Consider the following 24,858-nt stretch of genomic DNA (forward strand, 5'->3'; position numbering starts at 1 on the left):
CCCTCCCTCTCCTCTCCATCCCCTCCCCTCTCCTCTCCATCCCCTCCCCTCTCCTCTCCATCCCCTCCCCTCTCCTCTCCATCCCCTCCCCTCTCCTCTCCATCCCTCCTCTCCTCTCTCCTCTCCATCCCCTCCCCTCTCCTCTCCATCCCTCCATCCCCTCCCTCTCCTCTCCATCCCCTCTCCTCTCCCATCCCCTCCCCTCTCCTCTCCATCCCCTCCCCTCTCCTCTCCATCCCCTCCCCTCTCCTCTCCATCCCCTCCCCTCTCCTCTCCTCTCCATCCCCTCCCCTCTCCTCTCCATCCCCTCCCCTCTCCCTCCCATCCCTCCCCTCTCCCTCTCCATCCCCTCCCCTCTCCTCTCCATCCCCTCCCTCCCCTCTCCTCTCCATCCCCTCCCCTCTCCTCTCCATCCCCTCCCCTCTCCTCTCCATCCCCTCCCCTCTCCTCTCCATCCCCTCCCCTCTCCTCTCCATCCCCTCCCCTCTCCTCTCCATCCCCTCCCCTCTCCTCTCCATCCCTCCCCTCTCCTCTCCATCCCCTCCCCTCTCCTCTCCATCCCCTCCCCTCTCCTCTCCATCCCCTCCCCTCTCTCCATCCCCTCCCCTCTCCTCTCCATCCCCTCCCTCCCCTCTCCTCTCCTCTCCATCCCTCCCCTCTCCTCTCCATCCCCTCCCCTCTCCTCTCCATCCCCTCCCCTCCCCTCTCCATCCCCTCCCCTCTCCTCTCCATCCCCTCCCCTCTCCTCTCCTCTCCATCCCCTCCCCTCTCCTCTCCTCTCCATCCCCTCCCCTCTCCTCTCCTCTCCATCCCCTCCCCTCTCCTCTCCATCCCCTCCCCTCGATCCCCCCCCTTCTCCTCTCCTCCCCCCCTTCCCCTTCTCCTCTCCTCCCCCCCTTCCCCTTCCTCCCCCCCTTCCCCTTCCCCTCTCCACCCCCCTTCCCCTCTCCACCCCCCCTTCCCCTTCTCCTCTCCACCCCCCTTCCCCTTCTCCTCTCCACCCCCCCTTCCCCTCTCCACCCCCCTTCCCCTTCTCCTCTCCGCCCCCCCCTTCCCCTTCTCCTCTCCGCCCCCCTTTCCCCTTCTCCTCTCCACCCCCCTTCCCCTTCTCTCCACCCCCCCTTCCCCTTCTCTCCACCCCCCCTTCCCCTTCTTCCCTGAACGGCCTCCAATGCAACTATATCCTTTCTTAAGTACGGAGATGAAAACTGTATGCAGTACTCTAGGTGTGCCCTCACCAATACCCTGTACAGTTGTCGGACTTCTCTGCTTTTATACTTCATCCCCCTTGCAATAAAAGGTCAATATTCCATTTTCCATCCTGATTACTTGCTGTAACTGCATACTAACTTTGTGTTTCATGCACAAGAACACCCTAGTCCCTCTGTACTGCAGTACTTTGCAATTTTTCTCCATTTAAAAAATAATTTGCTTTTCTATTCTTTCCCCACATTATACCCCATCTGCCAACTTTTTTCCCCCAACTCATTTAGCCTGAATACATCCCTTTGCAGATTTTTGTGTGTCCTCCTCAACTTGCTTTCCCACCCATCTTTGTATCAGCAGAAAACTTGGCTACATTACACTCGGTCCCTTCATCCAAGTCATTAATGTAGATTGTAAATAGCTGAGGCCCCAGCACCAATCCCTGTGGTACCCCGCTAGTTACTGTTTGCCAATTAGAAAATTATCCCTTTATCCTGACTGTTTTCTGTTAGTTAGCCAATCCTCTATCCATGCTAATATATTACCCCCAACCTCGAGAACTTTTATCTTCTGCAGTAAACTTTTATGTGGCACCATATCGAATGCCTTCTGGAAATCTAAACACACCACATCCACTGGTTCCCCTTTGTCCACCCTGCTTGTTACATCCTCAAAGAATTCCAGCAAATGTGTCAAACATGATTTCCCTTTCATAAAACCATGCCAACATCCAACCAGTTTGGAAGCAGATTGCTCAACTCATGCCCTTTGTAGAGCAATAATACTTTGAGGACTGATTCTCCTTTCTCTTCCACTTCACCAAATAAAATAGATGCAACACCTCACTTTTTGCAAGGCTGAGGAATTACATGAATTCATTGTATATGCAGACTTGGAATTTGAAGCCATGTCCTTCTAGTTGGAAATCATGATCCATTATCTGCAGTGTAATCTCCATTCTCAACGATCAGCAACAAATCCTGATGTGTTTGCTTTATAAACTGTAAAAATTAATCCATTTTCACACATAAATTAACTCACCGCAAGAAATTAAGTCGCTCTTGGACCTCTTGTACATGGCTATATCGACTACCTGGCCGTACTGTCTGTGGATCATACTCCGGGTTCTCTGCAAGATATAAAATTTCCCATTAACCCACAGGAAATTGGCTGCACTTTCAGCTACAAAAATGTAATTACGGAAGTTACAGGAGAACATTTAACACAGTATTTCCATTTCAAATGAATGCCAAAACAATCCATGATTAAGCAGGATTATAATAACTTTTTTTTTTTTACAATATTCACAGAAAAGAATCAGGGTCACTATACGGTTTAATCATACAGTGCTTGGAGGAGAATTCACTAGCAGTACATCTGCTGGGGATGATGCACTTTTAAAAAGGTTGAGACTATATGATCTTTGGGTTCAGCTGAGTCAAGGACACAGGGAGCTTGCACGTGTTGGGTTTGGTCATCGCCCTATGTGGAGCTTAAATGGGACTGTCCTTGTCGGGGTGGAAAGAAAGATGGAGAGTTTATATCGTGTGCAAATTCTGAAATTCGCAACTCATGGCGTATCTCTTCATCCCCGAACATGCTGGGCATCATTAACCCGCCATTATTTTTCCAGCAAGATTTGGCCCAATGTGTAATTGTTCAAACCATCCAGTGGTCTAGTCAGATTACACCTGTAATATTGTGTCCAGTTCTGTGCACTAAGAAATAACGGACAAGTATTGGAGGCAGTGCAGAAAAGAGCCATGATGTTGAAGTGATAAAGGTTTGAGTTATGAGGAACTTGGGATAAACTTAGGCTTTTCAACTAAGTGGTATCTCAGATCATCTTAAAAGTATACAAGATAGTTAAGGGAATGGAAAAGGTGGAATGTTACATAACATTAAATTCTAAGAGTACGATAAGGCAACACAAGTTATCAAGAAAGTGGTTAACGTATGGAATAGACTTCTGGATAGAATTTAAAAAAGATTGGATGCTGCTTTTTTAAATTCTTATCTTCACGTTCCAATCCCTCTATGGTCTTGCCCCTCCCTGATCTGTAACCTCCTCTAGCCCTGCAACCTGCCAAGAACTCTGCATTCCTCCAACTGTCTGGCACTTCTTACCCCTCCATTTACCCCATTTTCTGCCATTCCTTCCGTCGCCCAGGTCGTAAGCTCTGGAATTACTTCTCCAAATACCTCTGCCTCTCATTCCTTCTTTAAGTCACTACTAAAAAACTGCCTGTTTGACCAAACTCCTCCTGCGGCTTCATGTTAATATTTATCTGATTACGCTCCTGTGAAGCACCTTGGGACGTTTTCCTGTTAGAGATGCTATATAAATGCAAGTAGTTGTTGCTGCAATGAGGGTACTTTAGGATCTTTCTGAATAGATAAATTAAGATGGGCTGATTTGACTTCCTCATCTGAAATATCCTGCGATCACCACAAGATGAACGGGCAGATGAAGAGTGCTGCAAAAAATGGGAATGTACTCACCACGGAGGACTTAAACATAATATAAGAAATAGGAGTAGACCACCATTTGGCCCCTCGAGCCTACTCCGCCATTCAATATCATGGCTGATCGTCCACCTCAACTCCACTTGCCTGCACGATCCCCATATCCCTTGATTCCCTGAATATCTAAAAATCTATCGATCTCTATCTTGAATATACTCAACGACAGCCTCCACAGCGTACTGGGGTAGAGAATGCCAAAGATTCGCCACCTTCTGAGTGAAGAAATTTCTCCTCACCCCAGTCCTAAATGGCCGACCCCTTATTCTGAGACAGTGACCCCTGGTTCTAGAACACCCCCCAGCCAGGGGAAACATCCTCTCTGCATCTACCCAGTCAAACCCTGTAAGAATTTTGTGTGTTTGAATAAGATTACCTCTCATTCTTATAAATTCGAGAGAATATAGGTCTTGTCGACTCAATCTCTCTCATAGGACAATCCCCCCATGCCAGGAATCAGTCTGGTGAACTTTTGCTGCACTCCCTTCTTTGGCAAGGCTACCCTTCCTTAGGTAAGGAGACCAAAACTGTACACAATACTCCAGGTGCGGTCTCACCAGGGCCCGATATAATTGCAGTCTTTACTCATACTCAAATCCTCTTGTAATAAAGGCCAACATACTATTTGCTTTCTTAATTGTTTGCTGTACCTGCATGTTAACTTTCAGTGATTCGTGTACAAGGACACCCAGATCCCTCTGAACACCAACATTTCCCAATCTCTCACCATTTAAAAAATACTCTGCTTTTCTATTTTTCCTACCAAAGTGGATAACTTCACATTTCTCCACAATATATTCCATTTGCTATGTTCTTGCCCACTCACTTAATCTGTATATCCCCTTGAAGCCTCCTCACAACTTACATTCCCACCGAGCTTTGTATCAACAGCAAACTTGGATATATTACATTTGGTCCCCTCATCCAAAACATTGATTATAGATTGTAAATAGCTGAGGCCCAATCACCGATCCTCGCCAACCTGAAAAGGAGTCATTTATTCCGACTGTGTTTTCTATCCATTAACCATCCTCAATTCATGCTAGTATATTACTCCCAATCCAATGAGCCCTAATTTTGTTTAATAACCTTTTGTGTGCCACCTTATCAAATGCAGTCTGAAAATCCAAATACACATCCACTGTTCCCCCTCATCTATTCTGCTAGTTACAACCTGAAAAAACTCTCTTCAAACATGATTTCCCTTTCATAGATCTGTGCTGACACTGCCCAATCCTATTATTTTCCAAGTGCCCTGTTACCACCTCCTTGATAAGATTGTAGCATTTTCTCTACTACTGCAACCAGGCTACCTGGTCTGTAATTCCCCATTTTCTCTCTCGCTCCTTTCTTAGATAGCTGGGTTACAATTTGCTACCATCCAATCGGAGGGGAAGGAAAGGAGGAAGGGAGGGAGGGAGGAGCAAATGAAGGAGGGATTGTCCAGAATGAAATGATTTGAGGTAAGCCCTTGTACAGAGCATCAGGTAAAGGTTTGGGTCATTGCAACATTAGAGTGTGGTAGAACCAAAATGGAGGTTAGGGTTTGCCATGATCAGCATTGACTGCAGCCAAATAGGAGAAACCAAGGCAGGAAAAACAGGCAACATGCCCAAATTAATAAGAAGTTTAAGCCATGAATTGTAAATTAATTATCAGGTTCTCAAGAGCAGCAAAATGCCCACAAAATACTTCACAGGGATTTACAACACTGGAAAGGCAAATCTGTGACCAAGAATAAGTGTTTTATTTATAATAGTTTGATTTTTTTGAGTTTATCCGTTGCTTTTATTGATTACATTTTTGTTGGGTTTGGGGGGGGGTTTGAGGAGAAATTTATGAGGAATGCTTAAACCAAATTAAGAGCAATATTGGAGCAATTTCATCAGTTGCTTTCTACTAGTCTTATTAGTTTAAGACTAGTATTTCCTGCACCATGCCAGTGGGGATTGGTAGCTTTCAAAAAGAATTGATCTATTCAACTGCTCAGTGTTCTGCTGCGAACTCGTTCCTTATTAGTGCTTAGAAACCTCATTAAACTGATTTATATTTGTTGAGATATTTGGTTGATAATTTTACAGGCAAGTCCTTATTTCAATCCTTCACTAATGATCTGACGTCCTGAAGTGCAACACTTTCAAGTGTGACGCCCTTCCAACAGGTCAAACACAAATATATAGAGATTAAGGGCCCAAGTTTCCACATGATAAAAAACGGGCGCCCCTCCGAGCTGGGCGCCCGTTTTTCGCGCCTAAAACGGCGCCGGAAAAAAAAACGATTAATTCTGGAGCGCTTTGCAGCTCCTTGTCTGCTTGGCGTGGCACCCGGGAGGGGCGGAGCCTACACTCGCGCCGATTTTGTAAGTGGGAGGGGGCGGGTACTATTTAAATTAGTTTTTTTCCTGCCGGCAACGCTGGACGTGCGCGTTGGAGCGTTCGCGCATGCTCTGTGAAAAAAACATTGGCACTCGGCCATTTTTGTAGTTCTTTGTAGCTGTTTAGTTTTTGAACATTTTTTAATAAAAGTACATTGCCATCAGCACAGAGGCTTCTTGTAGCAGTGAGAAGGGTGCAGGAAGCCTCAGAAAGTTGAGGCAGCCGTTTCCCGACGACCTCCCCCTTTTGCCGTCGGGAAATAGCTCCTCAATTTCTGAGGCTTCCTGCAGCCTTCTCTCTTTCCCGCCAGCCATCTGGAACGGCTCCATTCCCTCCCTCCGCCCCCCCCGCGTTCGGTCGGCTCCCTTCCTTCCCTCCCCTCCCCTCCCCCACCCCCTTCCCTCCCCCTCCCGCGTTCGGTAGGCTCGCTCCCCCCCGCCCGCATTCGGTCGGCTCCCTCCCTGCCGCCCGCCCACGTTCGGTCGGCTCCCTCCCTCCCGCGTTCGGTCGGCTCCCTTCCCTCCTCTCCTCCCCCCACCCCGCGTTCGGTAGGCTCCCTCCCGCGTTCGGTCGGCTACCTTCCCTTTCCCTTCTCTCCTCCTCCTCCTCCCCCCCCACCCCCGCGCGTTCGGTCGGCTCCCTTCCCTTCCCTTTCCCCCCCCGCGTTCGGTAGGCTCCCTTCCCTCCCCACCGCGTTCGGTAGGCTCCCTCCCTGGCTCCGTCCTCCCCCCCCGCCCGCGTTCGGTCGGCTCCCTCGTTTTGTGAGGCTTGCTGCACCATTCTCCCTGGCTGAAGCACTTTCACACAGGTAGGAAGATGGTTTATTTAATCTTTTCTTTGCTTATAAATGTTTATTCAGGTTGGATTTATTTGTATAATATTTGTATAACTATAAATAAGGATTGATTGTAGAATTTAATGAGTTCCCTTCCCCCCCCTCCACCTCGTTCTGGGCGCCTGATTTGTAACCTGCGCCTGATTTTTTTAATGTGTAGAACAGGTTTTTTCAGTTCTACAAAAATCTTCACTTGCTCCATTCTACTTTAGTTTGGAGTACATTTTCACTGTGGAAACTTTCAAATCAGGCGTCAGTGGCCGGACACGCCCCCTTTTGAAGAAAAAATTCTGTTCCAAAGTAGAACTGTTCTACCTGACTAGAACTGCAGAAAAAAAATGTGGAGAATTGCGAATTCTAAGATAGTCCGTTCTCCACCAGTTGCTCCTAAAAATCAGGCACAAATCATGTGGAAACTTGGGCCCCAAGAGTGGCGCATGGACTGGTTGGGCTGAATGGCCCGTTTCTGTGCCGCATGTCCCATGTAATCCTAGATAGTCAAAAAACAATTTCCTACCACAAATTCAAATTTTAGGAGATTTTTACAAGCCCATTTACCTTGTGAGCATTGACCACTTAAAACCCTCAGCTTGTAAGGAAGACCATTTGCATTGTACACTAACTTTGTGGCTAATACTAATTTGAATAACTTTCAGGACAAACCAAGCAGAAGGCTTCTTCATTCTCCCCTTTCCTGTACTCCCCAACAATATATTTAACTGGTACTTTAGACCTCCTAAATGAGAAAGCTTAACAGACACTTTTGAAGTTAATAAAGTTTTTCAAAGCCATCTAATAAATTAATATGCAATCATTTGTTGTGCCCCTTCCCACTTCGCCCCCAGTTCAGGTTCTTTACATTTTTCACCCACCACTGTACTCTGCAGCACAAGTTTCTAGAGAACAATCAATCCACCTTTCAAGTCAACAGTTCAGATACATAGTATTATCAGATTACTCATTTTCCCCTCCTTCCTGGAAATGGAGAAATCTGTTGTTTAGTATTCTATTGGGCTCATCTGAGAAATCACCATCACCCAAATTAAGTCAACAGCAGGATTCAAACTGGTGATACTCTGGTATGGGAACACAAATCTTCACAACGAACTGGATTTAACAGAGTAAGCACTTTAAACTGTGGTTAAGAAGTGCGGAACATTTGATTTTCAAGAAACAAGTTACATCTTTTACCTTTGTGAAATTGCCGTATGTTCTCCATATAAGCGGAGAGGTTTTCAGCTACTAAGGTGACCAATGAATGATTGTGCTGAAGCTGGTTAATCAAGTCATGCCGATAGAACACGTGAGGACTTCTTTGGGTCTGACTACAAAGAAAACATTTGTTAATTAATCTACTGAAAATACTCAAATTAATCCACTATGGTACTGAGTGATAAGGTCACTTCCAATATGCATGCATACAAGTCACAAGACAGTGATTTTCAAACCTTACTGTATGGGAGCCCCCTAACATTCTTGGGTTCCCCATGTCATAATCCTAACAACGTCAACTACCAATGGAAAACAAACAGAAACAACATGCTAATAAAATAAGACAGAAAAGTATAGCTATTTGAGGGAAAGGCATTTGTTTATTTTGGGGAGCCAGTTAGAATATCTATTGGGTCAGAAGCATATTCGAACAAAAATCTAGCCTGTATCAGTACTTGTAAGTAATATCAAGCAAAGCTTTCTACTCCAGAATAAACATGTGATGTTTGGGATGAAATCAAAATAATACTTAGGAAGAGGCTTTATAATGTCACCAAAAAGAATAGTAAGCCTGAGGATTGGGAGGATTTTAGAATTCAGCAAAGAAGGACCAAGAAATTGAGAGAAGAGAGAATATATGAGAGTAAACAAGAGACATAAAAACAGACTGTAAAAGCTTCAATAGGTATGGAAAAAGGAAGAGATTAGTGAAAATAAACGTGGCGACGAGAAAAATTATATTGGAAAATAAGGAAATGGCAGAGACATTAAACTAATACTTTGTATCAGTCTACATGGAAGACACAAACAAATTCCAGAAATAGTGGGGAACCTAGGGCCTGGTGAGAATGAGGAACTTGAAATTAGTTATTAAGAAATAGTACTGCAGAAATTAATGGGACTAAAAGCTGACAAATCCCCTGGATCAGAAAGCCTACATCCGAGGGTTTTAAAAGAGGCGGCTGCAGAGATGGTGGATGCATTGGTTTTGATCTTCCAGAATTCCCGAGATTCTAGAACTGTTCCTGAGGATCGGAAGGTAATAAACATAACCCCAGTATTCAAGGAGGTAGAGAGAAAACGGGGAACTACAGGCCAGTTAGCCTGACATCAGTAGAAGGGAAGATGCTAGAATCAATTATTTGGGATGTGATTCTAGGGCACTTACAAAATCATATGATTGGGCAGAGTCAACACAGATTAATGAAAGGGAAATCAAGATGGGCAAATCTGTTGAGTTTTTTGAGGTTGTAACTGGTAGGATAGACAAGGGGGAAACCAGTGGACATAGTATTTGAATTTTCAAAAAAACATTCGATAAGGTGTCACACACAAAAGAGGTTATTACACAAAAGTAGGGCTCATGGGTTTGGGGGCAATATATTCACATGGATTAGACACTGGTTAACTGACAGAAAACAGCGAGTAGGAATACATGGGTCATTTTCACATTGACAGGCTGTAACTAGTGGAGTAGCACAAGGATCAGTACAATCTACATCAATGACTTAGATGAGGGTACCAAGTGTAATGTATCCAAGTTCAAAGTTAGGTGGAAAATAAGCTGTGAGGAGGACGCAAGGAAGTTGCAAAAGGATTTAGGCAGGTTAAGTGAGTGGGCAAGAACATAGCAGATCGAATATAATGTGGAAAAGTGTGAAGTTATCTACTTTGATAGGAAAAATAGAAAAGCTGAATATTTTTTTTTTAAATAGAAAGATGTTGGGATTCAGAGGGACCCGAGTGTCCTTATAAATGAATCAAAGAAAGTTAACATGCAGGTACAAGCAATTAGGAAAGCAAATAGTAAGTTAGCCTTTATTCGAAAGGGATTGTAGTACAAGAGTCGGGACATCTTACAACAGTTGCATAGGGCCTTGGTGAATCCACATTTGGAGTACTGTATACAGTTTTGGTATCCTTACCTAAGGAAGTATATACTTACATTAGAGGGAGTTCAACAAAGGTTCACTAGACTGATTCTGGGATGAGGGGATTATTCTATTATGAGAGATTGAATAGACTCGGCTTATATTTCTCAGAGTTTAGAATAAGAGGTGATCTCATCGAGGAGCTTGACAGGGTAGATGCTGGGAAGATGTTACCCTTGGTTGAGAAGTCTAGCAGGGGTCACAGTCTCAGAGTAAGGGGCTAGCCATTTAGGACTGAGATGAGGAGAAATTTCTTCACTCAAAGGTTTGCGAATATATGGAATTCTCTATCCGAGAGAGCTGTTGATGCTCAGTCGTTGGGTATATTCAAGTCAAAGCTTAATAGAGATTTGGATACTAAGGGAATCAAGAGATATGGGGATAGTAAGGGAAGGTGGAATTGAGATAGAAGATCAGCCATGATCTTATTAAATGGTGGAGCAGGCTCGAAGTGCTGTATGGCCAACTCCTGCTCCTATTTATGTTCTTATCCAACAGGATATAAATAGTTTATACAAGTCAAAAACAAACTAGACATGAATATTAATGTAGAAAAGCACAAACACTGCTTTTCATGCAGCAACATTTTACAGTTGAAGTATATAGCATCGTCAATATAAAACTGCTATATATATTTTGGGCAGGACCATTTTCCTAATGTAACAGAAATGCACTGCATCAAAAATCACAGCTCTACTTGTGTAAAAAAAAAGTTCACAACTGCAATTCATGCTCATTTTTCAAGGTGCTTCGTAAGAGTAAGGAAAATATGCAGCAAATTAGATGCAACTGCAAACTTGGAAGAAATAGGTTTCAAGAAGACTTTAAGGTTTTAGAGTATGCGATGCTAAGTTTTATAGGCAGACTTCCAGAGAGTAATACTGAGGCATCCAAAGGATACCTTCAAATAGGCCAAAAAAGTGAGGTGGGGGATTGCACAGAAGGCTGGAGGAACAGGATTCATAAAGCAATTTTAAAATAAAATTAATACTGGAGATCAAAGATTCAATGTAGGTCAGTGAGGACCAGCAAGACTTAGTGCGGGACAAGGTTTGTGTGACACCATTTTGGGAAAGCTGGAGGTGAAGAATGGGAGACCAGCAAGAACAGCATTAGAGTAGTCCAGTTCAGAGGTAAAACGGCACATCTAAGCATTTCAGTGACAAAGTGGCTGAGATATCAGCAGAGGCTGAAAATGTTGGAGGTGTAAGTAAATGGCCTTAGTGATAGTCAGGTGGTAGGGTTGAAAGCTTGGTTCAGGGTTGAACCTGTACCTATGCTCGTCGCCTCAACTGCACTTGTGGTAACGAGTTCCACTCTCTGGGTAAAGAAGTTTCCCCTGAATTGCCTACTGGATTTATTAATGACTGGCTTGCATTTATGGCCCCTACTTCTCATCTCCCCACAACAGATCTACATCTACCCCATCAAGCACTCCCACAATCTTAAAGACCTTTATCGGAGTCACCTCTTAGCCTTTCCTTTTCTAGAAAGATTCAGCCTTTCCTGATAAGCATATCCTCAGTTCTGGGATTATCCTTGTGAATCATTTGTGCACCTTCTCCAGTACGTCTATAGCCTTTTTATAATCTGGAGACCATAACTGTGTACTCCAAGTGAGGTTCTTTTCAAGTTTAACATAACGACTCTGCGTTTCAATTCTCTCACTCTAGAAATGAACCCTAGTGCATGGTTTGCTTTTTTTATGGCCTTATAAACCAGTGTTGCTACTTTTAGTGACGGCCTCCTTATTGTTCCCACCAAAATGCAACATCTCACACTTATCTATAGTGAAATGAATTTGCCAATTCCATGCCCATTCTGCAAGTTCATTACTGTCTTATATTTTATCGCAATCTTCCTCAGTATTTAATATACCCCAAATTTGGCGTGGTTTGCAAATTTTGAAATTATACTTCCAATTCACAAGTTGAAATCATTTATGTAAATTGTGAACAGTGGCCCCAGCACTGAATCTTGTGGAACACTTCCCACTGCTCATCAGTCTTAGTAACTACCCTTAACCACTACTCAGTTTTCTGTTGTGTAGCCAACTTGCTATCCAGTTAGATATCCCTGACTCCACATGCTCTGATCTTAGTCATGAGTCTATATGCAGTACCTTATCAAAGGCCTTTTGAAAATCCAAATATATTACATCTATTGCATTACCCTTGGCTATTCTTACTTCTTCAAAAGAATTCAATAAGGTTGGTCAAGCATGACCTTCCTTCCCTTTTGAAATCCGTGCCGACTACTCATTTATATTTTCGGTTTCTCGATGTTTTTCTATTACATCTTTGAGTAAAGATTCCACTATCTTTCCTACCAATGTAAAGCTAACTGGTCTATGGTTCCCTGGATTTTTTCTATCTCCCTTTTTAAATACAGGAACGATATTAGCTGTCTGCCAGTCCTCTGCCACTATTCCCTTTTCGAATGAATTTTTACATGTATGCAATAGTGTTAACTACTTATCTTCCCTAACTTTTAATATGTGGAGTGTCTTCTTTTTCAATGCACCGTGTTAGAGTGAGATCAGGACCTAACTCCAGAGTTGTACTCTAACTTTTGCATCACTGTGAAGTTGAAACTGCTTTGCTGTGGCACAAAAGTGCAAGTATACTACATTGTTCAATTACGTAATATAGGTTTAATGTTCTCTCTCCTCAAACATTGAAAGGTCACATTTCCCAAGGCATAAAACTAGTACACTCCTCGCCAGGTGCTGGTTATAATAGAAACTTGGCCTCAAACAACTCAGTGAAAACTGTCAGGCCCTTCACTACAAGTGACACCAGAGCTGCCAAATGTTCCACCACTGCTGGTAGCAATACCAGGGTCAGTGCATTATCAAACAGCTCCATTTGGAACTGAATCATGATAGGGGGCAGGAAGGAGCACAAGCTTAACCAAGTTAACTATATGTTGAGTCCTTCAGGTAGTCACAAAGAAGGTCTGCATCCTCTTTCTTTCCCTACATGAAATATTGTCAATGAATCATTTACAAAAGACTTGCATTTACATAGCATCTTTCACAATCTTCAGACGTCCCAAAACTCTTTAAAACCAAGTACTTTTGAAGTGTAGTCAGTGTTATAATGTAGGAAATGTGGCAGCCAATATGCAAATAAGCTCCCACAAACAATAATAAAATGACCAGATCATGTTTTAGGTGTTAATAAGAACATAAGAAATAGGAGCAGGAATAGGCCACATGGCCCCTCGCGCCTGCTCCGCCATTTAATATGATCATGGCTGATCCGATCATGGACTCCGGTCCACTACACTGCCCATAACCCCTCATCGGTTAAGAAACTGTCTATCTCGGTCTTAAATTTATTCAATGACCCAGCTTCCACAGCTCCCTGGGGCAGCGAATTCCACAAATTTACAACTGTTGCTTGAGGGACAAATGTTGGCTGGGCCACTGGAAGAAGTGCCCTGCTCTTCTCAAATAATGTTCTGGGATCCTCCATGTCACCCAAGAGGGCAGACTCGGATTAACATCTTGTCTGAAAGAAGGCTCTTCAGACAGTGCAGAACTCCCTCAGCATGGCACAGAAGTGCCAGTCTGCATTATATGCTCATGTCTCATTGAGACTAGATTCCACAACCTTCTAACTCAGAGGCGAGAAAACTACCACTGAACCAAAACTAGAGCCCTTTTGATGAGACAGACTCTGGATTTAGACCGGATTTCAGCAGAAACAAGTGTCATGACACTATGCACATTTAAAAAGGACCTGAATTCACTGACAACGAATGTAGATCAAACAGTCAGACCAATCAAGGGAGGCCTCAGCTCAGGATGCATCACTAGAAAGGACACAAGAAACTTTTAAAACAATGTTGATGATAGTTCTTGCAATCTAACTAAGGAACTGTCAGATGGGACAAAGTATATTCAATCTCAAAAAAAGCTGGGAAATCAAACCTTTTCTGGGGTGGTGAAAGAAAGAGATATTGCTGTTGAAGGGAGAAGGAAAACAGCAGCCTAAAACTGGGCCTCTTACACAGTACTGCAAAGGAAGATGATACAGCTCAAAATGGCACCAAGCTACTTAAACTCCAAAGATCGAGACACACAAATGCAGGTCAGTAACTCGCAACTGTTTTGTTTGATCAAATTTACATTTCAAAAAGGTATGCATCGGAAAACTGCAAATGTAACGCCCCTATTTAAAAAAGGAGGCAGACAAAAAGCAGGAAACTATAGATCAGTTAGCCTAACAGCTGTGGTTGGGAAGATGTTGGAGTCCATTATTAAAGAAGCAGTAGCAAGACATTTGGAAAAGCAAAATTTGGTCAGGCAGAGTCAGCATGGATTTATGATGGGGAAGTCAGCTTTGACAGATTTGCTAGAATTCTTTGAGGACGTAACGGACAAGGTGGATAAAGAGGAACCAGTGGACGTAGTGTATTTGGACTTCCAGAAGGCATTTGACAAGGTGCCACATAAAAGGTTACTGCACAAGATAAAAGATCACAGAGTTGGGGGTAATATATTAGCATGGTTAGAGGATTGGCTAACAAACAGAGCATGGGGATAAATGGTTCATTCTCAGGTTGGCAATCAGTAACCACTGGGGTGCCGCAGGGATCAGTGCTGGGACCCCAACTATTTACAATCTATATTAACAACTTGGAGGAAGGGACTGAGTGTAACGTAGCCAAGTTTGCCAATGATACAAAGAAGGGAGGAAAAACAATGTGTGAGGAGGATACACAAAATCTGCAAAAGGACATCGACAGGCTAAGTGAGCGGGCAAAAATTTGGCAGATGGAGTATAATGTTGGAAAGTGAGGGGTCATGCACTTTGGCAGAAAAAAAATCCAAGAGCAAGTTATTATTTAAATGGAGAAAGATTGCAAAGTGCTGCAGTACAGCGGGACCTGGGGGTACTTGTGCATGAAACACAAAAGGTTAGTATGCAGGTACAGCAAGTGATCAGGAAGGACAATGGAATCTTGGCCTTTATTGCAAAGGGGATGGAGTACAAAAGCAGGGAAGTCTTGCCACAGTTGTACAGGGTATTGGTGAGGCCACACCTGGAATACTATATACAGTTTTGGTTTCCATATTTACGAAAGGATATACTTGCTTTGGAGGCAGTTCAGAGAAGGTTCACAAGGTTGATTCCAGAGATGAGGGGGTTGACTTATGAGGAAAGGTTGAATAGGTTGGGCCTCGACTCACTGGAATTCAGAAGAATGAGAGGTGATCTTATCAAAACATTAAGATTATGAGGGGGTTTGACAAAGTGGATGTAGAGAGGATGTTTCCGCTGATCGGGGAGATTAGAACTAGGGGGCATAATTTTAGTTTTAAAAGAGAGGTCCCTTATTCTGAGATGAGGAGAAATTTCTTCTCTGAGGGTTGTGGATCTGTGGAATTCGCTACCTCAAAGAGCTGTGGAAGCTGGGACACTGAATAAATTTAAGACAAAAATAGACAGTTTCTTGAACGATAAGGGAATAAGGGGTTATGGAGAGCGGGCAGGGAAGTGGACCGGAGTCCATGATCAGATCAGCCATGATCGCATTAAATGGCAGAGCAGGCTCGAGGGGCCGTATGGCCTTCTCATGCTCCTATTTCTTATGTTATCATATGCCTCCAATTCAGATGTTTATCCTTGAGCCTGCTTTGCTGCTGCTACATTCCTGCCAAAGCAGGATATTTAACTTATTCGGGTCAAGCAGCATCAGGACTCCAGTTCCAACGATGGGTCATCGACCTGAAACGTTAACTCTGTTTTTCTCTCCACAGGAACTGCCTGACCCGGAGATTTTCAGCATTGTGTTTTTATTTCAGATTCCAGCATCTGCAGTATTTTGCTTTTGTATTTAATTCATTGTGTTCCTTGCCTTCTATTTACGCTGTTTATTTCAGTCAAGAAGTCAACTATCTAGAATGTTTTTGAAGTCTTGCTCATAACTCTCATATTTACTTCCCATTATACCTGTATTTAAAAAAAAATAAAACACATCTCCAATTCACCTTAAGCAACTTCATAGGGGATCTACTAGCTTTTACTTAAAAATATAATTTCCCGATATCTAAAAACAGATCTAATTAATCTCAATTTCTATTAAGACACAATATGATTGAAACAAAGTTTCTATGGGATGTTTTTAAAATGTGAAATGATCAAGGTACTTGACGCAATGAATACAACCAAAGAATCACAATCCTTTGAAACAATGAAACTCGATATTATTCCCAAAATATCAATATTTTTGGGAAAGGTTGCCTGCGTTCGTGCCTACCAGAGGACATTCTGAACAGTCTTTATTCTTACCTCAAATTCTGTGGTGCTTCTCCAAACAAACTGCATATTTCCCTAATTTGCTTCAAAGCAGGAATGACCCATTTGTCATTAGTACGTAGTTCCTCCACAAAACGATCTATCCATTGGATCTTTTGTGTGTCTCGGTCCTATATGAATAGCAATTGGCATCAGTAATTCTGTAAATATTACAGAAAGTTAAACTAAACCCCATTAATGCTCACTGATTACTCCTCTTTCCCACAGAAAGCATACATATTTTCAAGTATAGCTTTTCAAATAAATGCTTGCTTGAAACGAGAGAATACAATTGCACATAAATTTGGGATATCGACTAAGCTTCAAACTGCCATCACAGTGACTGCTTTCCTATTTCAAATACTGTAGACGGGTAAATGAATGGAGAAAGGAACGCCTTTTCCTCAGCCCACTTTGTTGCAAATGTTATATTTGCTGTTGAAAGGACATTGCATTATTTGGCCAGGTTATCTCAATACCAAAAGTAAACAGTAAAGCAGGTTCTATTCATTTTTGCTTCTATTGCATTGGCAAAATTGGTTTTTGAATGCTATGTATGGTCCCTGGAATATTGCAGCATGCCACAAACACTGGTATTTTCCATTAAAAGGAAAAGCTTCAGAGACATTCAGGATGAATTTATACCAAAGGAACACTGCACGAATGATGAGGCTGCTTGGAAACAAAGGTAAAATACTTAATTCAGTGCCTAGCTTCAGAAGAGCTCTACCCCCAATTAGAAAGAACATCTTGGGCTAAGCTGTTTTGAAGAAGGGTTCTCAAATTATAGATTGGGACGTTAAAAAAAAGAGACAAACTAGGCTGAGACACTCAATCCCTTATTGCCCAATATCCCTGTGACACACTTCATCGCCTGGGTGATGTATTCAATGCTCAGGCCAAAGACTCCAGTGAAAAATAATTGCAGCTTACAATCAACAAGTTCTTTAAATAATGGTGGAATGTTAGACTCATCAGTGCAGTAGGGAAGTTTTCACTAAAGAGAGTCAAATAAGTCTTGCAAAAATGACTTTCCACAACTGTGCATCACTAAGTTAATACCTGTAGAATATTGCACGAATCAAAGTAGTATGAGGAAGAAAATAAAAAGGAAAGGAGGAAATGAAGGAAAGAAAGCAAAGAACAAGAAAGAGAGAGAAAAAGAGAAAAATAAAGAAAGTCACAGAGAAAAAGAGAAAGAAAGAGAATAAAAGGGGAAAGAAGAGGAAAGGAGAAAGAGAGGAAAGGAGGAAAGGAGGAGAAAGAGAGGAAAGGAGGAGAAAGAGAGGAAAGGAGGAGAAAGAAAGGAAAGGAAAAAGGAAAAAAAAAGTAACAGAGTGACCATTTATCCTATCTCGTTTCTGTGCATGCATCCCGAGAGAGACAGACACAGAAGTGGGGTGGTGGGGACAGTGCGAGAGGCGTGGCGGGGCGCGCGAGAGGCAGGGCAGGGGGAGCACAAGCTCGCTCAGAGGGGGGGCGGGGGGGGGAGATCAGAGCAGAGAGGGGGAACACAGAATACGGATCACGTTATTGACTATTTGTCCTAATTCTCACTTATGCGCATGCGTCTCTTGAGAAAGAAGTGGGGCGGTGGCAGATTGAGAGAGTGAGAGCGGGAGAGAGAGAGAGAAAAAAAACAGGGCAGCGGGACCCCACTGGTGCATGCAAGCTCAGTGCGTGTGTTGCAAGGGACATCTTTGGGGTAGATGAAACCCAGAAGACACAACACTTGCCACTATTCACTTCATACCCATGTTAACAATCCGCACACAATGCCCCATCTATGGCGAGTGGTGGTTTGGGGGGGGGGGGGGGGGGGGTGGGGTGGTACTGTCATGCACTTTGGTAAGAGACTTCAGCTGGGGGAATGATGCACATGTGCTGGGGTAATGGACTTCGGTTGGAACATGGTGGCTTTTGGGGAGATCGATGCTCTGTGGCTGTGAAGTCAAAATGGATCGAATTACAAATTGGAAAGTCAGTCAGAACTTGGGCTCGGTGGTTCCAGTTACACATTCCAGAGGAACTTCAGGGTGTGGCTTATTCTCCAAGGGAACCAATCAGCAATAGGTTATGTGATAATGGAGAGCCAATCAGACAAACAGCTGCCTTTCAATTAGTACAAATAAATGCATCCTAAAAGTAAAATTTCCAGTATGATCATTTCCCACATTAGGGACTAAATATCCTGAAGAGGAAAAAAATAACTTCAAAGAGGGAAATATATGCTGTGATTCAATTATTGCACAAACCTTAGTTAAAGTATGTATCACAGTCAGGTGCAATGCTTTATGATCAAACATTCAAAATGTTTATTCTGTATATCCTTTGATAAAACACAGCTCTCTTTTACCTGTGAACAGCTATAATCCAGGATTTTGATGTGCGCGCTTAAAGCCTGGTCCATGATGTCAACAGGAACGTCATCACTATGCGCTAAGTTCCACAAGAGGTTTAACACTTTATGTGCCATCACACCATCTTTGTCATCCTCAGCAAGGCGACGGATCAACTCCAACAGCTTTTCACGTTGCTTTTTACTTGCATTTGTCCAACTTGCCTAAAAGTTAAAATTTTTAAAAGTAGATGTATGTGTTATTTCAATCAATCACTCAATTTATTTAAATATATTTTTAAAACCTACCTTAAAGCAATCAAAAAGGTGATCAAGTTGTTCAGGAGAAAAATCCCAAGCCAATTTTGCAAGAAGATCATGGACATTCTTCACAATTGCTTCATGTTTGCCAGCCTACATATAAAAAAATATAGTAACAGACATCACATATTAAAACTGAGAATTCTGGTACTGCAACCTTTAAACAAATTACCCCAATTCTTCAGAATATGCATTTTCCCTGCAATATTATCCAGAACTTGGAGGAATGTATTATACACAAACAGTATAAGGAATAGTGCCAACAACTTTAAACTGCTCAAGGCTGAACTTTAGTTGGAACGTGTGTCTACAACTATATTCTATGCTAAATTCACTACTAAATCTAGTGTCAGCCTCTGCTCAGTGGTGGTACTCTCACCCGAGTCAGGTTGTTAATGAGTTCAAGCCACACTAAGCCGACATTTCAGTGCAGTACTGAAAAAATATTGCAGTGTCAGAAGTGCCATCTTTCAGATGAATCTTTGAACCAACTCTCAGATGGACATAAAAGATCACACACCCCTATTCAAAAAAAGAGCATGGAGTTCTGCTGATATCCTAGCCAACATTTATCCCTGAACCACCGAAACAGATTATCTGGTTGTTTATCTCTCTGCTGTGTTTTCAATTGACCGCTGTATTTCTTACATCATAGGCAGTCCCTCGAAATCGAGGCAGACTTGCTTCCACTCTAAAAGTGAGTTTTCCGGTGACTGTACAGTCCAATATGGGAATTAGTCTGTCACAGGTGGGACAGACAGTGGTTGAAGGAAAGGGTGGGTGGGGAGCTTGGTTTGCCGCATGCTCCTTCCGCTGTCTGCGCTTGGTTTCTGCATGCTCCCGGTGAGGAGACTCAAGGTGCTCAGCGCCCTCCTGGATGCTCTTTCTCCACTTTGACCGGTCTTGGGCCAGGGATTTCCAGGTACCGGTGGGGATGTTACACTTTATAGAAACATAGAAAATAGGTGCAGGAGTAGGCCATTTGGCCCTTCGAGCCTGCAGCACCATTCAATAAGATCATAGCTGATCATTCACCTCCGTACCCCTTTCCTGCTTTCTCGCCATACCCCTTGATCCCTTTAGCCGTAAGGGCCATATCCAACTCCCTCTTGAATATATCTAACGAATTAGCATCAACAACTCTCTGCAGAAGAGAATTCCACAGGTTAACATCTCAGTGAAGAAGTTTCTCCTCATCTCAGTCCTAAATGGGTTATCCCTTATCCTTAGATTGTGACTCCTGGTTCTGGACTCCCCCAACATGGTGCAAGGGTCAAGGATGTCTCGGAGCGGGTGCAGGACATTCTGAAAAGGGAGGGAGAACAGCCAGTTGTCGTGGTGCACATTGGTATCAACGACATAGGTAAAAAAAGGGATGAGGTCCTACGAAACGAATTTAAGGAGCTAGGAGCTAAATTAAAAAGTAGGACCTCAAAAGTAGTAATCTCGGGATTGCTACCAGTGCCACGTACTAGTCAGAGTAAGAATCGCAGGATAGCACAGATGAATACGTGGCTTGAGCAGTGGTGCAGCAGGGAGGGATTCAAATTCCTGGGCCATTGGAACCGGTTCTGGGGGAGGTGGGACCAGTACAAACCGGACGGTCTGCACCTGGGCAGGACCGGAACCAATGTCCTCGGGGGAGTGTTTGCTAGTGCTGTTGGGGAGGAGTTAAACTAATATGGCAGGGGGATGGGAACCAATGCAGGGAGACAGAGGGAGGCAAAAAAGAGGCAAAAGCAAAAGACAGAAAGGAGATGAGGAAAAGTGGAGGGCAGAGAAACCCAAGGCAAAGAACAAAAAGGGCCACTGTACAGCAAAATTCTAAAAGGACAAAGGGTGTTAAAAAAACAAGCCTGAAGGCTTTGTGTCTTAATGCAAGGAGTATCCGTAATAAGGTGGATGAATTAACTGTGGAAATAGATGTTAACAAATATGATGTGATTGGGATTACGGAGACGTGGCTCCAGGATGATCAGGGCTGGGAACTCAACATCCAGGGATATTCAACATTCAGGAAGGATAGAATAAAAGGAAAAGGAGGTGGGGTAGCATTGCTGGTTAAAGAGGAGATTAATGCAATAGTTAGGAAAGACATTAGCTTGGATGATGTGGAATCTATATGGGTAGAGCTGAAGAACACCAAAGGGCAAAAACGTTAGCGGGAGTTGTGTACAGACCTCCAAACAATAGTAGTGATGTTGGGGAGGGTATCAAACAGGAAATTAGGGGTGCATGCAATAAAGGTGCAGCAGTTATAATGGGTGACTTTAATATGCACATAGATTGGGCGAGCCAAACTGGAAGCAATACGGTGGAGGAGGATTTCCTGGAGTGCATAAGGGATGGTTTTCTAGACCAATATGTCGAGGAACCAACTAGGGGAGAGGCCATCTTAGACTGGGTGTTGTGTAATGAGAGAGGATTAATTAGCAATCTCATTGTGCGAGGCCCCTTGGGGAAGAGTGACCACAATATGGTGGAATTCTGCATTAGGATGGAGAATGAATGAAACAGTTAATTCAGAGACCGTGGTCCAGAACTTAAAGAAGGGTAACTTTGAAGGTATGAGGCGTGAATTGGCTAGGATAGATTGGCGAATGATACTTAAGGGGTTGACTGTGGATGGGCAATGGCAGATATTTAGAGACCGCATGGATGAACTACAACAATTGTACATTCCTGTCTGGCGTAAAAATTAAAAAGGGAAGGTGGCTCAACCGTGGCTATCAAGGGAAATCAGGGATAGTATTAAAGCCAAGGAGGTGGCATACAAATTGGCCAGAAATAGCAGTGAACCTAGGGACTGGGAGAAATTTAGAACTCAGCAGAGGAGGACAAAGGGTTTGATTAGGGCAGGGAAAATGGAGTACGAGAATAAGCTTGCAGGGAACATTAAGACGGATTGCAAAGGTTTCTATTGGTATGTAAAGAGAAAAAGGTTAGTAAAGACAAACGTAGGTCCCCTGCAGTCAGAATCAGGGGAAGTCATAACTGGGAACAAAGAAATGGCAGACCAATTGAACAAGTACTTTGGTTCGGTATTCACTAAGGAGGACACCAACAACCTTCCGGATATAAAAGGGGTCAGAGGGTCTAGTAAGGAGGAGGAACAGAGGGAAATCTTTATTAGTCGGGAAATTGTGTTGGGGAAATTGATGGGATTGAAGGCCGATAAATCTCCAGGGCCTGATGGACTGCATCCCAGAGTACTTAAGGAGGTGGCTTGGAAATAGTGGATGCATTGACAGTCATTTTCAACATTCCATTGACTCTGGATCAGTTCCTATCGAGTGGAGGGTAGCCAATGTAACCCCACTTTTTAAAAAAGGAGGGAGAGAGAAAACAGGGGATTATAGACCGGTCAGCCTGACCTCAGTAGTGGGTAAAATGATGGAATCAATTATTAAGGATGTCATAGCAGTGCATTTGGAAAATGGTGACATGATAGGTCCAAGTCAGCATGGATTTGTGAAAGGGAAATCATGCTTGACAAACCACCTGGAATTTTTTGAGGATGCTTCCAGTAAAGTGGACAAGGGAGAACCAGTTGATGTGGTATATTTGGACTTTCAGAAGGCTTTCGACAAGGTCCCACACAAGAGATTAATGTGCAAAGTTAAAGCACATGGGATTGGGGGTAGTGTGCTGACATGGATTGAGAACTGGTTGTCAGACAGGAAGCAAAGAGTAGGAGTAAATGGGTACTTTTCAGAATGGCAGGCAGTGACTAGTGGGGTACTGCAAGGTTCTGTGCTGGGGCCCCAGCTGTTTATATTGTACATTAATGATTTAGACGAGGGGATTATATGTAGTATCTCCAAATTTGCGGATGACACTAAGTTGGGTGGCAGTGTGAGCTGCGAGGAGGATGCTATGAGGCTGCAGAGTGACTTGGATAGGTTAGGTGAGTGGGCAAATGCATGGCAGATGAAGTATAATGTGGATAAATGTGAGGTTATCCACTTTGGTGGTAAAAACAGAGAGACAGACTATTATCTGAATGGTGATACATTAGGAAAAGGGGAGGTGCAACGAGACCTGAGTGTCATGGTACATCAGTCATTGAAGGTTGGCATGCAGGTACAGCAGGCGGTTAAGAAAGCAAATGGCATGTTGGCCTTCATAGCAAGGGGATTTGAGTACAGGGGCAGGGAGGTGTTGCTACAGTTGTACAGGGCCTTGGTGAGGCCACACCTGGAGTATTGTGTACAGTTTTGGTCTCCTAATTTGAGGAAGGACATTCTTGCTATTGAGGGAGTGCAGCGAAGATTCACCAGACTGATTCCCGGGATGGTGGGACTGACATATCAAGAAAGACTGGATCAACTGGGCTTGTATTCACTGGAGTTCAGAAGAATGAGAGGGGACCTCATAGAAACGTTTAAAATTCTGACGGGGTTAGACAGGTTAGATGCAGGAAGAATGTTCCCAATGTTGGGGAAGTCCAGAACCAGGGGACACAGTCTAAGGATAAGGGGTAAGCCATTTAGGACCGAGATGAGGAGGAACTTCTTCACCCAGAGAGTGGTGAACCTGTGGAATTCTCGACCACAGAAAGTAGTTGAGGCCAATTCACTAAATATATTCAAAAGGGAGTTAGATGAAGTCCTTACTACTAGGGGGATCAAGGGGTATGGCGAGAAAGCAGGAAGGGGGTACTGAAGTTGCATGTTCAGCCATGAACTCATTGAACGGCGGTGCAGGCTAGAAGGGCTGAATGGCCTACTCCTGCACCTATTTTCTATGTTTCTATTCTTCCTGCATCTAACCTGTCCAGTCCTGTCAGTATTTTATATGTTCCTATGAGATCCCCTCTCATTCTTCAAAACTCCAGTGAAGACATGCCAAGTCGATCCAGTCTCTCCTCATATGTCAGTCCTGCCATCCTGGGAATCAGTCTGGTGAACCTTCACTGCACTCCCTCAATAGCAAGAACGTCCTTCCTCAGATTAGGAGACCAAAACTGAACACAATATTCCAGGTGAGGCCTCACCAAGGCCCTGTACAGCTGCAGCAAGACATCCCTGCTCCTATACTTAAATCCCCTAGCTATGAAGGCCAACATATCATTTGCCTTCTTCACCGCCTGCTGCACCTGCATGCCAACCTTCAATGACTGATGTACCATGACACTCAGGTCTCGTTGCACCTCCCCTTTTCCTTATCTGCTGCCATTCAGATAATATTCTACCTTCGTGTTTTTCCAACCAAAGTGGATAACCTCACATTTATCCGCATTATACTGCATCTGCCATGCATTTGTCCACTCACCTAACCTATCCAAGTCACTCTGCAGCCTCACAGCATCCTCCTCACAGCTCACACTGCCACCCAGCTTAGTGTCATCTGCAAACTTGGAGATATTACTCTCAATTCCTTCATCTAAATCATTGATGTATATTGTAAATAGCTGCGGTCCCAGCACTGAGCCCTGCGGCACCCCACTAGTCACCGCCTGCCATTCTGAAAAGGAGCCGTTTATCCAGACTCTCTGCTTCCTGTCTGCCAACCAGTTCTCTATCCACGTCAATACATTACCCCCAACACCATGTGCTTTAATTTTGCACACCAATCTCTTGTGTGGGACCTTGTCAAAAGCCTTTTGAAAGTCCAAATACACCACATCCACTGGTTCTCCCCTGTCCACTCTACTAGTTACACACTCAAAAAATTCCAGCAAATTTGTCAAGCATGATTTCCCTTTCATAAATCCATGCTGACTTGGAACGATCCTGTCACTGCTTTCCAAATGAGCTATTTCATCTTTAATTGATTCCAACATTTTCCCATATACTGATGTCAGGTC

At 43.5% G+C, this 24,858-nt stretch overlaps 1 protein-coding gene across 1 annotated transcript in view; it reads right to left on the reverse strand.

Moving 5' to 3' along the window:
• Window positions 1-2,247: 2,247 nt before the first annotated feature.
• LOC139243610 (ubiquitin carboxyl-terminal hydrolase 9X-like) overlaps window positions 2,248-24,858 on the reverse strand; it is a gene marked incomplete at both ends in the record, with an annotated part of 40,585 nt that continues 17,974 nt past the window's right edge. Inside the window, 5 exons of the mRNA XM_070870805.1 lie at window positions 2,248-2,335; window positions 8,131-8,264; window positions 16,385-16,521; window positions 18,747-18,953; window positions 19,038-19,142. Coding sequence (XP_070726906.1) covers window positions 2,248-2,335; window positions 8,131-8,264; window positions 16,385-16,521; window positions 18,747-18,953; window positions 19,038-19,142 — 671 coding nt within the window. The remainder of the gene's footprint in view (window positions 2,336-8,130; window positions 8,265-16,384; window positions 16,522-18,746; window positions 18,954-19,037; window positions 19,143-24,858) is intronic.

The sequence above is a fragment of the Pristiophorus japonicus genome, unplaced genomic scaffold, assembly GCF_044704955.1.
Source record: "Pristiophorus japonicus isolate sPriJap1 unplaced genomic scaffold, sPriJap1.hap1 HAP1_SCAFFOLD_1757, whole genome shotgun sequence".
Taxonomy (NCBI): domain Eukaryota; kingdom Metazoa; phylum Chordata; class Chondrichthyes; family Pristiophoridae; genus Pristiophorus; species Pristiophorus japonicus.